At 45.8% G+C, this 15662-nt stretch overlaps 1 protein-coding gene across 10 annotated transcripts in view; it reads left to right on the top strand.

The window, feature by feature from the left end:
• LOC106612875 (slit homolog 1 protein) overlaps positions 1-15662 on the top strand; it is a 156417-nt gene that overhangs the window by 91094 nt on the left and 49661 nt on the right. For all 10 annotated transcript variants that reach the window (XR_001330387.2, XM_014214505.2, XM_014214514.2 and 7 more), the window contains exon 9: positions 2292-2439. Coding sequence is in view for 9 of the 10 variants with exons in the window: in XM_014214505.2 (XP_014069980.1) it covers positions 2292-2439 (148 nt within the window). In the remaining variant the exon portion in view is untranslated. The remainder of the gene's footprint in view (positions 1-2291; positions 2440-15662) is intronic.

The following is a 15662-nucleotide window of genomic DNA, read 5'->3' as shown; positions in this document are numbered from 1 at the left end:
AGATCTGTCTTAGTCCCATTGAGCAGTAGGACTTTCTCCTGTCATCAATAATCCAGGATACGCACACCCACCCACCCACACACACACACACACACACACACACACACACACACACACACACACACACACACACACACACACACACACACACACACACACACACACACACACACACACACACACACACACACACACAGAGTCACACTCTCACACAGAGGGATAGGGAGCAGATGAAATATTCATAGTAGGAAACCCAGCATATTAGTAATGCAGAGTAAATGAGGCCATTTAAAAGTCTGTTTCATACACTTTTCTAGGTTAGGCTGGAAATACTTGAGCAGTACACACACACACACAAATGGGCACACACGAACACTGTCGTTTTTGACAAGGACGTTATATTTTGAAAAGGTATCGGGAGACAATGTCAGTGGGATGTGCATAATATATGCAAATTGTGCCATTTTCAGATTTTGGAGAACAAACGTAAGCAGGAAGTGAGAGAGAGAGCGAGAGAGAGACCAGGGAGGAGGGGGAGGAAGAGAAGAGACAGAGGGGGGTTAGAGGACCTGAATTAGCAAAATGCCGTGAATTCCAGCTAGAATTAGAACATGATGAGAACACAGAGGTACAGATACAGGAGAAGATCAACAGAGAATATTGAAAAGATGTCCATATGCATGTCGTTGTATCCCTACTGAAAAGCTCACACACCATTCAGACATGCTAGTCCATTATGCCTGCCATGAGATACGACTGACTTTTGATGGGTTCCCCTAGTTTACATCCAACTGAGAATGAGGAGAGAGACACTGATACACCATCTGACATATCACATGTTACTTTTCCTTTACATGCATGTCAAAACCTTAACACTGGTGTAAACTTTAACACTGGTGAAAACCTTAACACTGGTGTAAACTTTAACGCTGGTGAAAACCTTAACACTGGTGGAAGCATTAACGCTGGTGGAAGCCTTAACACTGGTGTAAACTTTAACACTGGTGAAAACCTTAACACTGGTGGAAGCCTTAACGCTGCTGGAAGCCTTAACACTGGTGAAAACCTTAACGCTGGTGAAAACCTTAACACTGGTGAAAACCTAAACACTGGTGAAAGCCTTAACGCTGGTGAAAGCCTCAACGCTGGTGAAAGCCTCAACGCTGGTGAAAGCCTTAACGCTGGTGAAAGCCTCAACGCTGGTGAAAGCCTCAACGCTGGTGAAAACCTCAACGCTGGTGAAAGCCTTAACGCTGGTGAAAACCTAAACACTGGTGAAAACCTTAACGCTGGTGAAAACCTCAACGCTGGTGAAAGCCTTAACGCTGGTGAAAAGCTAAACACTGGTGGTAGCCTCAACGCTGGTGAAAACCTCAACGCTGGTGAAAACCTCAACGCTGGTGAAAACCTTAACGCTGGTGAAAACCTCAACGCTGGTGAAAGCCTTAACGCTGGTGAAAACCTCAACGCTGGTGAAAACCTCAACGCTGGTGAAAACCTTAACGCTGGTGAAAGCCTCAACGCTGGTGAAAACCTTAACGCTGGTGAAAACCTTAACGCTGGTGAAAGCTTTAACGCTGGTGAAAGCTTTAACGCTGGTGAAAACCTTAACGCTGGTGAAAGCTTTAACGCTGGTGAAAACCTTAACGCTGGTGAAAGCTTTAACGCTGGTGAAAACCTCAACGCTGGTGAAAGCTTTAACGCTGGTGAAAACCTTAACGCTGGTGAAAACCTTAACGCTGGTGAAAGCTTTAACGCTGGTGAAAACCTTAACGCTGGTGAAAGCTTTAACGCTGGTGAAAACCTTAACGCTGGTGAAAACCTTAACGCTGGTGAAAGCTTTAACGCTGGTGAAAGCTTTAACGCTGGTGAAAACCTTAACGCTGGTGAAAGCCTCAACGCTGGTGAAAACCTTAACGCTGGTGAAAGCCTCAACGCTGGTGAAAACCTTAACACTCGTGAAAACCTTAACACTGGTGTGTGGGACTGGGAGAGTTTCTCTTCAACACAGAAGGCACGCACACACACACACACACACACACACACACACACACACACACACACACACACACACACACACACACACACACACACACACACACACACACACACAGACAGGAATGGACACACACACCACTTTCTCTTTTCTACAAATCCCCCTGGTCTGATCAGTCTGCTGCCTATTCTGTAATCCTGCTTAGACTGGCCACCCTTAGCAGGACTTGAACCTCTCCCCCTCCCTGTCTCTCCCCTCCCTCTCTTTCCCACTCTCTCTCTTTTTCTGTCTCCAGGTCACTCAGAGAGCTCCGGCTTGCAGCCCTGCAGCCTAGGAGGAGGTTCGTGCCCTGCCATGTGTACCTGTAGTAACAATATTGTGGACTGCAGAGGAAAAGGCCTCACAGCTATACCAGCCAACCTTCCTGACACCATGGCTGAGATGTAAGTACCACAGTCTCTTGTACAGTATGTTGCCAATTAGCTGGCCTAAACACATCACCGCTGTTACCCATAAGGCCCTCCAGGGAGGACGAGTAAGGTGATATATTTTAGTGGAATCTAGGGATATCCACATCTGGTCATTTGTGTGTGTGTGTTAGTTTACATCCCTAATATCAGCACTGATATCTGCACCAAATACGAACCCCTTCTAACCTTGGGCTCTGGAAGCTCTCTGTAAATCCCTAGAATGCAAGGTAAGGACAGAGTCTCATACAGTGTCTATTACTTACTGTAGTACAGAACCATCATTTCAGGATCAAACCTCGGTCACTGAGAGGCCAAAAAGATGTGATGCCCTTTGACTCTTCTGGCAGGGTACTTTTAAAGCAGAAATGTTATGCCTGCCTGCCTGGCTTTGCTGCGTATCAAAATATATTACTTCTTAGCTTCACCCAGCCACTGTAAATGGGTCAGGGTTATTAGGGAACATGCTGGGTTAGTGTGTGTGTGTGTGTGTGTGTGTGTGTGTGTGTGTGTGTGTGTGTGTGTGTGTGTGTGTGTGTGTGTGTGTGTGTGTGTGTGTGTGTGTGTGTGTGTGTGTGTGTCCTGACCCTTGCTGGGTGGGTATTTATAAACAGCCCAGGCTCTTTAGGGGGCAATGAGACCCATAGACTAGTTGTCTATCTTTGCCTGGCGTCCCTTAATGACCCATAAACTCCTCCGAAGTAATTTCTCTCTCTCTGGTAATGTCCTTCTAGTGTCCCTGTGCCTTGATCTATGTAACCAATAAGATCTCTGCTAGAGCCAGCAGCATTACAGGCACATTTGCACATAGAGAGGAAGGTGAAAGATATATAGCTCTACTCACAATGTTCTCTCCACTGCATTTATTGTTACTGTTACATAGAGATTTCATTAGTTTCTCACCATACAATAGTGAACATGTACAGTATTCATCCTCTTTCATCCTCAGAATAAATCTGAATAAATGTTGTAGTTTTTCTCTTTTGCCACACCTCTATTCCCTCTCCCTCCTCTCTTCTCACCTCCTCACCTCCCTCAGTTCCTCCTTTCCTACCCGCCAGAGCTTTGTTTGAAGTTCTATCCTCACTGCAGTCTCTCTCTTCCCTTCCTCCTCTTTTCACTTCTCCTCCCTCTTTCCCTCCGTCTCCCTCTCCTGCCTCTTCTTCTCATCCTTCTGCTCCCTCTCTCGGCCCACTACCCCAGGCGGGTTTATGGGAGGTGGATCAGTGAGAGGAGGGGGAGGAAAGAAGGAGAGAAGTCTGTTCTGTAATTCTCCACAGCAGGTCTGATGTGAGCTCTTGAAGTTCATTATAAAATCAGTTTCTATTACAGGGAGGCAGACTGGTGGATATCAAGGCCAACACTAATGCTTGGTTAATGAGCCACTCCAGTCCTGACACACACACACACACACACACACACACACACGCGCACACACACACACAGACACACACACACACACACACACACACACACACACTTCTCATTACTTACACATGGAGAGCTATGCGTCTCTCTGCTGCTTGTTAATGAAAGACAGTTTTATGTTCATGGGTTTTGAGACGTGAGGTCTGAAAACTGGAAAGATATTACAGCCCTCTGTAGTTAGTTACTGTGTTCCTGGTAGGCCTGTGAGGACTGTGGGTCTGTAGTTAGTTACTTTGTTCCTGGTAGGCCTGTTAGGACTGTGGGTCTGTAGTTAGTTAGTCTGTTCCTGGTAGGCCTGTTAGGACTGTGGGTCTGTAGTTAGTTACTTTGTTTCTGGTAGGCCTGTTAGGACTGTGGGTCTGTAGTTAGTTACTTTGTTCCTGGTAGACCTGTTAGGACTGTTGGTTTGTAATTAGTTAGTCTGTTCCTGGTAGGCCTGTTAGGACTGTGGGTTTGTAGTTAGTTAGTCTGTTCCTGGTAGCCTGTTAGGACTGTGGGTCTGTAATTAGTTAGTCTGTTCCTGGTAGGCCTGTTAGGACTGTGGGTTTGTAGTTAGTTAGTCTGTTCCTGGTAGCCTGTTAGGACTGTGGGTCTGTAATTAGTTAGTCTGTTCCTGGTAGGCCTGTTAGGACTGTGGGTTTGTAGTTAGTTAGTCTGTTCCTGGTAGCCTGTTAGGACTGTGGGTCTGTAGTTAGTTAGTCTGTTCCTGGTAGACCTGTTAGGACTGTGGGTCTGTAGTTAGTTAGTCTGTTCCTGGTAGGCCTGTTAGGACTGTGGGTCTGTAGTTAGTTAGTTAGTCTGTTCCTGGTAGCCTGTTAGGACTGTGGGTCTGTAGTTAGTTAGTTAGTCTGTTCCTGGTAGGCCTGTTAGGACTGTGGGTCTGTCGTTAGTTACTTTGTTCCTGGTAGGCCTGTTAGGACTGTGGGTCTGTAGTTAGTTAGTCTGTTCCTGGTAGACCTGTTAGGACTGTGGGTCTGTAGTTAGTTAGTTAGTCTGTTCCTGGTAGGCCTGTTAGGACTGTGGGTCTGTAGTTAGTTAGTTTGTTCCTGGTAGGCCTGTTAGGACTGTGGGTCTGTAGTTAGTTAGTTAGTCTGTTCCTGGTAGGCCTGTTAGGACTGTGGGTCTGTCGTTAGTTACTTTGTTCCTGGTAGGCCTGTTAGGACTGTGGGTCTGTAGTTAGTTAGTCTGTTCCTGGTAGACCTGTTAGGACTGTGGGTTTGTAATTAGTTAGTCTGTTCCTGGTAGGCCTGTTAGGACTGTGGGTCTGTAGTTAGTTAGTTTGTTCCTGGTAGGCCTGTTAGGACTGTGGGTTTGTAATTAGTTAGTCTGTTCCTGGTAGGCCTGTTAGGACTGTGGGTCTGTAGTTAGTTACATTGTTCCTGGTAGCCTGTTAGGACTGTGGGTCTGTAGTTAGTTACTTTGTTCCTGGTAGGCCTGTTAGGACTGTGGGTCTGTAGTTAGTTACTTTGTTCCTGGTAGGCCTGTTAGGACTGTCGGTTTGTAATTAGTTAGTCTGTTCCTGGTAGGCCTGTTAGGACTGTGGGTCTGTAGTTAGTTACATTGTTCCTGGTAGCCTGTTAGGACTGTGGGTCTGTAGTTAGTTACTTTGTTCCTGGTAGGCCTGTTAGGACTGTGGGTCTGTAGTTAGTTTCTTTGTTCCTGGTAGGCCTGTTAGGACTGTCGGTTTGTAATTAGTTAGTCTGTTCCTGGTAGGCCTGTTAGGACTGTGGGTTTGTAGTTAGTTAGTTAGTCTGTTCCTGGTAGACCTGTTAGGACTGTGGGTCTGTAGTTAGTTAGTTAGTCTGTTCCTGGTAGCCTGCTAGGACTGTGGGTTTGTAGTTAGTTAGTCTGTTCCTGGTAGGCCTGTTAGGACTGTGGGTCTGTAGTTAGTTAGTTAGTCTGTACCTGGTAGACCTGTTAGGACTGTGGGTCTGTAGTTAGTTAGTTAGTCTGTTCCTGGTAGACCTGTTAGGACTGTGGGTCTGTAGTTAGTTAGTTAGTCTGTTCCTGTTAGGACTGTGGGTCTGTAGTTAGTTCGTTAGTCTGTTCCTGGTAGACCTGTTAGGACTGTGGGTCTGTAGTTAGTTAGTTAGTCTGTTCCTGGTAGGCCTGTTAGGACTGTGGGTCTGTAGTTAGTTAGTTAGTCTGTTCCTGGTAGACCTGTTAGGACTGTGGGTCTGTAGTTAGTTAGTTAGTCTGTTCCTGGTAGACCTGTTAGGACTGTGGGTTTGTAGTTAGTTAGTCTGTTCCTGGTAGGCCTGTTAGGACTGTGGGTCTGTAGTTAGTTAGTTAGTCTGTTCCTGGTAGACCTGTTAGGACTGTGGGTCTGTAGTTAGTTAGTTAGTCTGTTCCTGGTAGACCTGTTAGGACTGTGGGTCTGTAGTTAGGTAGTTAGTCTGTTCCTGGTAGACCTGTTAGGACTGTGGGTTTGTAGTTAGTTAGTTTGTTCCTGGTAGGCCTGTGAGGACTGTGGGTCTGTAGTTAGTTAGTTAGTCTGTTCCTGGTAGGCCTGTTAGGACTGTGGGTCTGTCGTTAGTTACTTTGTTCCTGGTAGGCCTGTTAGGACTGTGGGTCTGTAGTTAGTTAGTCTGTACCTGGTAGACCTGTTAGGACTGTGGGTTTGTAGTTAGTTAGTCTGTCCCTGGTAGGCCTGTTAGGACTGTGGGTTTGTAGTTAGTTAGTCTGTCCCTGGTAGGCCTGTTAGGACTGTGGGTCTGAAGTTAGTTAGTTTGTTCCTGGTAGGCCTGTTAGGACTGTGGGTCTGTAGTTAGTTAGTTAGTCTGTTCCTGGTAGGCCTGTTAGGACTGTGGGTCTGTAGTTAGTTACATTGTTCCTGGTAGCCTGTTAGGACTGTGGGTCTGTAGTTAGTTTCTTTGTTCCTGGTAGGCCTGTTAGGACTGTCGGTTTGTAATTAGTTAGTCTGTTCCTGGTAGGCCTGTTAGGACTGTGGGTCTGTAGTTAGTTAGTTAGTCTGTTCCTGGTAGGCCTGTTAGGACTGTGGGTTTGTAGTTAGTTACTTTGTTCCTGGTAGGCCTGTTAGGACTGTGGGTCTGTAGTTAGTTTCTTTGTTCCTGGTAGGCCTGTTAGGACTGTCGGTTTGTAATTAGTTAGTCTGTTCCTGGTAGGCCTGTTAGGACTGTGGGTCTGTAGTTAGTTAGTTAGTCTGTTCCTGGTAGGCCTGTTAGGACTGTGGGTTTGTAGTTAGTTACTTTGTTCCTGGTAGGCCTGTTAGGACTGTGGGTCTGTAGTTAGTTACATTGTTCCTGGTAGCCTGTTAGGACTGTGGGTCTGTAGTTAGTTACTTTGTTCCTGGTAGGCCTGTTAGGACTGTCGGTTTGTAATTAGTTAGTCTGTTCCTGGTAGGCCTGTTAGGACTGTGGGTTTGTAGTTAGTTAGTTAGTCTGTTCCTGGTAGACCTGTTAGGACTGTGGGTCTGTAGTTAGTTAGTTAGTCTGTTCCTGGTAGCCTGCTAGGACTGTGGGTTTGTAGTTAGTTAGTCTGTTCCTGGTAGGCCTGTTAGGACTGTGGGTCTGTAGTTAGTTAGTTAGTCTGTACCTGGTAGACCTGTTAGGACTGTGGGTCTGTAGTTAGTTAGTTAGTCTGTTCCTGGTAGACCTGTTAGGACTGTGGGTCTGTAGTTAGTTAGTTAGTCTGTTCCTGTTAGGACTGTGGGTCTGTAGTTAGTTTGTTAGTCTGTTCCTGGTAGACCTGTTAGGACTGTGGGTCTGTAGTTAGTTAGTTAGTCTGTTCCTGGTAGGCCTGTTAGGACTGTGGGTCTGTAGTTAGTTAGTTAGTCTGTTCCTGGTAGACCTGTTAGGACTGTGGGTCTGTAGTTAGTTAGTTAGTCTGTTCCTGGTAGACCTGTTAGGACTGTGGGTTTGTAGTTAGTTAGTCTGTTCCTGGTAGGCCTGTTAGGACTGTGGGTCTGTAGTTAGTTAGTTAGTCTGTTCCTGGTAGACCTGTTAGGACTGTGGGTCTGTAGTTAGTTAGTTAGTCTGTTCCTGGTAGACCTGTTAGGACTGTGGGTCTGTAGTTAGGTAGTTAGTCTGTTCCTGGTAGACCTGTTAGGACTGTGGGTTTGTAGTTAGTTAGTTTGTTCCTGGTAGGCCTGTTAGGACTGTGGGTCTGTAGTTAGTTAGTTAGTCTGTTCCTGGTAGGCCTGTTAGGACTGTGGGTCTGTCGTTAGTTACTTTGTTCCTGGTAGGCCTGTTAGGACTGTGGGTCTGTAGTTAGTTAGTCTGTACCTGGTAGACCTGTTAGGACTGTGGGTTTGTAGTTAGTTAGTCTGTCCCTGGTAGGCCTGTTAGGACTGTGGGTTTGTAGTTAGTTAGTCTGTCCCTGGTAGGCCTGTTAGGACTGTGGGTCTGTAGTTAGTTAGTTTGTTCCTGGTAGGCCTGTTAGGACTGTGGGTCTGTAGTTAGTTAGTTAGTCTGTTCCTGGTAGGCCTGTTAGGACTGTGGGTCTGTAGTTAGTTACATTGTTCCTGGTAGCCTGTTAGGACTGTGGGTCTGTAGTTAGTTTCTTTGTTCCTGGTAGGCCTGTTAGGACTGTCGGTTTGTAATTAGTTAGTCTGTTCCTGGTAGGCCTGTTAGGACTGTGGGTCTGTAGTTAGTTAGTTAGTCTTTTCCTGGTAGGCCTGTTAGGACTGTGGGTTTGTAGTTAGTTACTTTGTTCCTGGTAGGCCTGTTAGGACTGTGGGTCTGTAGTTAGTTAGTCTGTTCCTGGTAGACCTGTTAGGACTGTGGGTCTGTAGTTAGTTAGTCTGTTCCTGGTAGGCCTGTTAGGACTGTGGGTCTGTAGTTAGTTAGTTTGTTCCTGGAAGGCCTGTTAGGACTGTGGGTTTGTAATTAGTTAGTCTGTTCCTGGTAGGCCTGTTAGGACTGTGGGTCTGTAGTTAGTTACATTGTTCCTGGTAGCCTGTTAGGACTGTGGGTCTGTAGTTAGTTACTTTGTTCCTGGTAGGCCTGTTAGGACTGTGGGTTTGTAGTTAGTTAGTTAGTCTGTTCCTGGTAGACCTGTTAGGACTGTGGGTCTGTAGTTAGTTAGTTAGTCTGTTCCTGGTAGCCTGCTAGGACTGTGGGTTTGTAGTTAGTTAGTCTGTTCCTGGTAGGCCTGTTAGGACTGTGGGTCTGTAGTTAGTTAGTTAGTCTGTACCTGGTAGACCTGTTAGGACTGTGGGTCTGTAGTTAGTTAGTTAGTCTGTTCCTGGTAGACCTGTTAGGACTGTGGGTCTGTAGTTAGTTAGTTAGTCTGTTCCTGTTAGGACTGTGGGTCTGTAGTTAGTTCGTTAGTCTGTTCCTGGTAGACCTGTTAGGACTGTGGGTCTGTAGTTAGTTAGTTAGTCTGTTCCTGGTAGGCCTGTTAGGACTGTGGGTCTGTAGTTAGTTAGTTAGTCTGTTCCTGGTAGACCTGTTAGGACTGTGGGTCTGTAGTTAGTTAGTTAGTCTGTTCCTGGTAGACCTGTTAGGACTGTGGGTTTGTAGTTAGTTAGTCTGTTCCTGGTAGGCCTGTTAGGACTGTGGGTCTGTAGTTAGTTAGTTAGTCTGTTCCTGGTAGACCTGTTAGGACTGTGGGTCTGTAGTTAGTTAGTTAGTCTGTTCCTGGTAGACCTGTTAGGACTGTGGGTCTGTAGTTAGTTAGTTAGTCTGTTCCTGGTAGACCTGTTAGGACTGTGGGTTTGTAGTTAGTTAGTTTGTTCCTGGTAGGCCTGTTAGGACTGTGGGTCTGTAGTTAGTTAGTTAGTCTGTTCCTGGTAGGCCTGTTAGGACTGTGGGTCTGTCGTTAGTTACTTTGTTCCTGGTAGGCCTGTTAGGACTGTGGGTCTGTAGTTAGTTAGTCTGTACCTGGTAGACCTGTTAGGACTGTGGGTTTGTAGTTAGTTAGTCTGTCCCTGGTAGGCCTGTTAGGACTGTGGGTTTGTAGTTAGTTAGTCTGTCCCTGGTAGGCCTGTTAGGACTGTGGGTCTGTAGTTAGTTAGTTTGTTCCTGGTAGGCCTGTTAGGACTGTGGGTCTGTAGTTAGTTAGTTAGTCTGTTCCTGGTAGGCCTGTTAGGACTGTGGGTCTGTAGTTAGTTACATTGTTCCTGGTAGCCTGTTAGGACTGTGGGTCTGTAGTTAGTTTCTTTGTTCCTGGTAGGCCTGTTAGGACTGTCGGTTTGTAATTAGTTAGTCTGTTCCTGGTAGGCCTGTTAGGACTGTGGGTCTGTAGTTAGTTAGTCTGTTCCTGGTAGACCTGTTAGGACTGTGGGTCTGTAGTTAGTTAGTCTGTTCCTGGTAGACCTGTTAGGACTGTGGGTCTGTAGTTAGTTAGTCTGTACCTGGTAGACCTGTTAGGACTGTGGGTCTGTAGTTAGTTAGTCTGTTCCTGGTAGACCTGTTAGGACTGTGGGTCTGTAATTAGTTAGTCTGTTCCTGGTAGGCCTGTTAGGACTGTGGGTCTGTAGTTAGTTAGTTAGTCTGTTCCTGGTAGACCTGTTAGGACTGTGGGTCTGTAGTTAGTTAGTTAGTCTGTTCCTGGTAGCCTGCTAGGACTGTGGGTTTGTAGTTAGTTAGTCTGTTCCTGGTAGGCCTGTTAGGACTGTGGGTCTGTAGTTAGTTAGTTAGTCTGTACCTGGTAGACCTGTTAGGACTGTGGGTCTGTAGTTAGTTAGTTAGTCTGTTCCTGGTAGACCTGTTAGGACTGTGGGTCTGTAGTTAGTTAGTTAGTCTGTTCCTGTTAGGACTGTGGGTCTGTAGTTAGTTCGTTAGTCTGTTCCTGGTAGACCTGTTAGGACTGTGGGTCTGTAGTTAGTTAGTTAGTCTGTTCCTGGTAGGCCTGTTAGGACTGTGGGTCTGTAGTTAGTTAGTTAGTCTGTTCCTGGTAGACCTGTTAGGACTGTGGGTCTGTAGTTAGTTAGTTAGTCTGTTCCTGGTAGACCTGTTAGGACTGTGGGTTTGTAGTTAGTTAGTCTGTTCCTGGTAGGCCTGTTAGGACTGTGGGTCTGTAGTTAGTTAGTTAGTCTGTTCCTGGTAGACCTGTTAGGACTGTGGGTTTGTAGTTAGTTAGTTAGTCTGTTCCTGGTAGACCTGTTAGGACTGTGGGTTTGTAGTTAGTTAGTTTGTTCCTGGTAGGTCTGTTAGGACTGTGGGTCTGTAGTTAGTTAGTTAGTCTGTTCCTGGTAGGCCTGTTAGGACTGTGGGTCTGTCGTTAGTTACTTTGTTCCTGGTAGGCCTGTTAGGACTGTGGGTCTGTAGTTAGTTAGTCTGTACCTGGTAGACCTGTTAGGACTGTGGGTTTGTAGTTAGTCTGTCCCTGGTAGGCCTGTTAGGACTGTGGGTTTGTAGTTAGTTAGTCTGTCCCTGGTAGGCCTGTTAGGACTGTGGGTCTGTAGTTAGTTAGTTTGTTCCTGGTAGGCCTGTTAGGACTGTGGGTCTGTAGTTAGTTAGTTAGTCTGTTCCTGGTAGGCCTGTTAGGACTGTGGGTCTGTAGTTAGTTACATTGTTCCTGGTAGCCTGTTAGGACTGTGGGTCTGTAGTTAGTTTCTTTGTTCCTGGTAGGCCTGTTAGGACTGTCGGTTTGTAATTAGTTAGTCTGTTCCTGGTAGGCCTGTTAGGACTGTGGGTCTGTAGTTAGTTAGTTAGTCTGTTCCTGGTAGGCCTGTTAGGACTGTGGGTTTGTAGTTAGTTACTTTGTTCCTGGTAGGCCTGTTAGGACTGTGGGTCTGTAGTTAGTTAGTCTGTTCCTGGTAGGCCTGTTAGGACTGTGGGTCTGTAGTTAGTTAGTCTGTTCCTGGTAGACCTGTTAGGACTGTGGGTTTGTAGTTAGTTAGTCTGTCCCTGGTAGGCCTGTTAGGACTGTGGGTTTGTAGTTAGTTACTTTGTTCCTGGTAGGCCTATTAGGACTGTGGGTCTGTAGTTAGTTAGTTAGTCTGTTCCTGGTAGGCCTGTTAGGACTGTGGGTCTGTCGTTAGTTACTTTGTTCCTGGTAGGCCTGTTAGGACTGTGGGTCTGTAGTTAGTTAGTCTGTTCCTGGTAGACCTGTTAGGACTGTGGGTCTGTAGTTAGTTAGTCTGTACCTGGTAGACCTGTTAGGACTGTGGGTCTGTAGTTAGTTAGTCTGTTCCTGGTAGACCTGTTAGGACTGTTGGTCTGTAGTTAGTTAGTCTGTTCCTGTTAGACCTGTTAGGACTGTGGGTCTGTAGTTAGTTAGTCTGTTCCTGGTAGACCTGTTAGGACTGTGGGTCTGTAGTTAGTTAGTTAGTGTCACCGAATATGTCGTACTCTTCGGCGAATATGTCGTATGTGAGAGAGAAGGACCAAGGCGCAGCGGGATTGTGGATGCTCATGTTTTAATTCAAAAAAGGAGTAAAGCATCCACTGGAAAAACAATGCACACGACAGGAACAGTCTTACAGGCATACAAAAACACAGTGCAAGAACAATTCCCCACAACCCCAAAGACAAACACACACACCTATATAGGACTTCCAATCAAAGGCAACTATACACACCTGCCTTCAATTGGAAGTCCCAATCACCAACACAACATTCAACAAACACAAACCACCTGCCACATCCTGACCAAGACTAAGCAATACGCCCTCTGCTGTTCAGGACGTGACAGTTAGTCTGTTCCTGGTAGACCTGTTAGGACTGTGGGTCTGTAGTTAGTTAGTCAGTCTGTTCCTGGTAGGCCTGTTAGGACGGTGGGTCTGTAGTTAGTTAGTCAGTCTGTTCCTGGTAGGCCTGTTAGGACTGTGGGTCTGTAGTTAGTTAGTTAGTCTGTTCCTGGTAGGCCTGTTAGGACTGTGGGTCTGAAGTAAGTTAGTTAGTCTGTTCCTGGTAGGCCTGTTAGGACTGTGGGTCTGTAGTTAGTTAGTTAGTCTGTCCCTGGTAGGTCTGTTAGGACTGTGGGTCTGTAGTTAGTTAGTTAGTCTGTTCCTGGTAGGCCTGTTAGGACTGTGGGTCTGTAGTTAGTTACTTTGTTCCTGGTAAGCCTGTTAGGACTGTGGGTTTGTAGTTAGTTAGTCTGTTCCTGGTAGACCTGTTAGGACTGTGGGTTTGTAGTTAGTTAGTCTGTTCCTGGTAGGCCTGTTAGGACTGTGGGTCTGTAGTTAGTTAGTTAGTCTGTACCTGGTAGACCTGTTAGGACTGTGGGTCTGTAGTTAGTTAGTTAGTCTGTACCTGGTAGACCTGTTAGGACTGTGGGTCTGTAGTTAGTTAGTTAGTCTGTTCCTGGTAGGCCTGTTAGGACTGTGGGTCTGTAGTTAGTTAGTCTGTTCCTGGTAGACCTGTTAGGACTGTGGGTCTGTAGTTTTTAGTTAGTTAGTCTGTACCTGGTAGACCTGTTAGGACTGTGGGTCTGTAGTTAGTTAGTCTGTTCCTGGTAGACCTGTTAGGACTGTGGGTCTGTAGTTAGTTAGTTAGTTAGTCTGTACCTGGTAGACCTGTTAGGACTGTGGGTCTGTAGTTAGTTAGTCTGTTCCTGGTAGACCTGTTAGGACTGTGGGTCTGTAGTTAGTTAGTTAGTCTGTTCCTGGTAGACCTGTTAGGACTGTGGGTCTGTAGTTAGTTAGTTAGTCTGTTCCTGGTATACCTGTTTGGAATGTGGGTCTCAGCCCCTGAGAGGTTAGTGTACTGTGTATCTGTGTTAGACGGACTCAGTCTTTTTATTTATCTCACTAGGGGTCTGACTGTTGGCAACTGTAAAGATACAGCCAATTTCTTTCCAAAAACAGACCATGCCGTAACATTCTCAGTACTTCACATAGAACAGGGCTCTACATTTTACTGCAGATGTAAATCACACATACGGTTTATTTTAAACGTGTAAATTATTGCCGTCTTCTCAAGGACCTCACATAATGAGAGGTTTTGGTAAAAATGTTATGCTTTTAACACTGATAGTAATGCAGTTGTTTGTGAAAATGTCTCGGTTGTTTCCTGGTGGCTACAACATGAGTCTTTCTGTCTCATAGAGCATGTGTCCTTAGAGGAGACTCCATTGTGTGTATGTCACCCTGTCTCTCTCAGCCCAAATGAAAACCCATGCCTAATGAATAGAATTACAACTATTGATAATATTATACACACAGAGACAGACACCTGATGAATGGGTCGACGACAGGCATTGATTCTCCATGTCAAGGCTACTTATAGAGATTGTTTATCTTTGCTTGGTTGACTGGAAAAGGAGGGATGGAGCGATAGAGAGGGAGGGAGGGATGGAGGGATAGAGAGGGAGGGAGGGATGGAGGGATAGAGAGGGATGGATGGATGAAGGCCTCAGGCTTGGGCTGGAGGACAGAGGAATCAATATGTGTGTGTGTGTGTGTGTGTGTGTGTGTGTGTGTGTGTGTGTGTGTGTGTGTGTGTGTGTGTGTGTGTGTGTGTGTGTGTGTGTGTGTGTGTGTGTGTGTGTGTGTGTGTGTGTGTGTGTGTGTGTGTGTGTGTGTGTGTGTGTGTGTGTGTGTCCTGACCCTGATTGATTCCTCTGTGCCTCCTTTAATCTCACGTTTGTCACCTGTGGTCTTTTTTCATGTTGGAAACAGTCCTTGGATGTACTGATTTGAGAAGGGGGATGGAGAGATGAATGCTGTCTGGAAGGCTTTTGTCCCACACTAACATACTCAGACACACGCTCAGACACACACTCAGACACACTCCTATATGATAAAACCCATTCACACACTTAATGCACTTCTCAAACTTCTTCGGACACAATCTCAAACTCACACACACTCAGCTTGTTCTCCAGACAGTGTTTTCTACAGTACCCTGGGATCTCCTGCTCCAGACATGATGATAGATGGAACTAAAGCCACTTGGCAAAACACCCTGACTCACTGTGGGGACATGAGACCACAATGCTGTCACACACACACACACACACACACACACACACACACACACACACACACACACACACACACACACACACACACACACACAGAGAGAACATGACTACCGCAGGAATCTGTGGTCTGGAATCACAGCTATCCTAAGAATGTCAATTATACAGCTCTATCTGTCCATAAATGAAGGCCCATAGCTTTGAACCAGAACATTCTTCAATTAAATATATGGAAACTTGAAACTGTGTTATTGAGGGAAGTCATTGAGTACGCAAAAACTCAACATGTACCATTTACTTCCCATTAATGGACACACACACACACACACACACACACACACACACACACACACACACACACACACACACACACACACACACACACACACACACACACACACACACACACACACACACACACACACACACACACACACACACACACACACACACTGCAAATTGACATTTAGCCTAAGTCCCTAACCATAGTGTGTGTGTGTAAATCTACTCTGGTCAGCAGGCAGTAACAGAATCCTACAGCATTAAAAGTATGTGGGATTTATCCTGTTCAGTCCAATCACACTTTGAGTCAGACTCTACAGTCGAAAGCTGTCTGCTCTGCTTATCTAGCCAGGTTTAAAATCATATTTTATCAAACTAGACGCCCTATTACAGCATGCAGCTGGACTTGTGAACAGGAGTGGCTTTGTTATTCGAATGTTCTTGAAATTATGCGCATGTGGCTCTTTTACTATTTTAAATATGTGGCTCTGAAACACTGATAATATCCCTGGAAGTGTTTTGAAATAAGGCTGAAACTGATAATATCCCTGGAAGTGTTTTGAAATAAGGCTGAAACTGATAATATCCCTGGAAGTGTTTTGAAATAAGGCTGAAACTGATAATATCCCTGGAAGTGTTTTGAAATAAGGCTGAAACTG

The sequence above is a fragment of the Salmo salar genome, chromosome ssa01 (genome assembly GCF_905237065.1).
Source record: "Salmo salar chromosome ssa01, Ssal_v3.1, whole genome shotgun sequence".
Taxonomy (NCBI): domain Eukaryota; kingdom Metazoa; phylum Chordata; class Actinopteri; order Salmoniformes; family Salmonidae; genus Salmo; species Salmo salar.
This window is presented reverse-complemented; position numbering and strand designations above follow the sequence as displayed.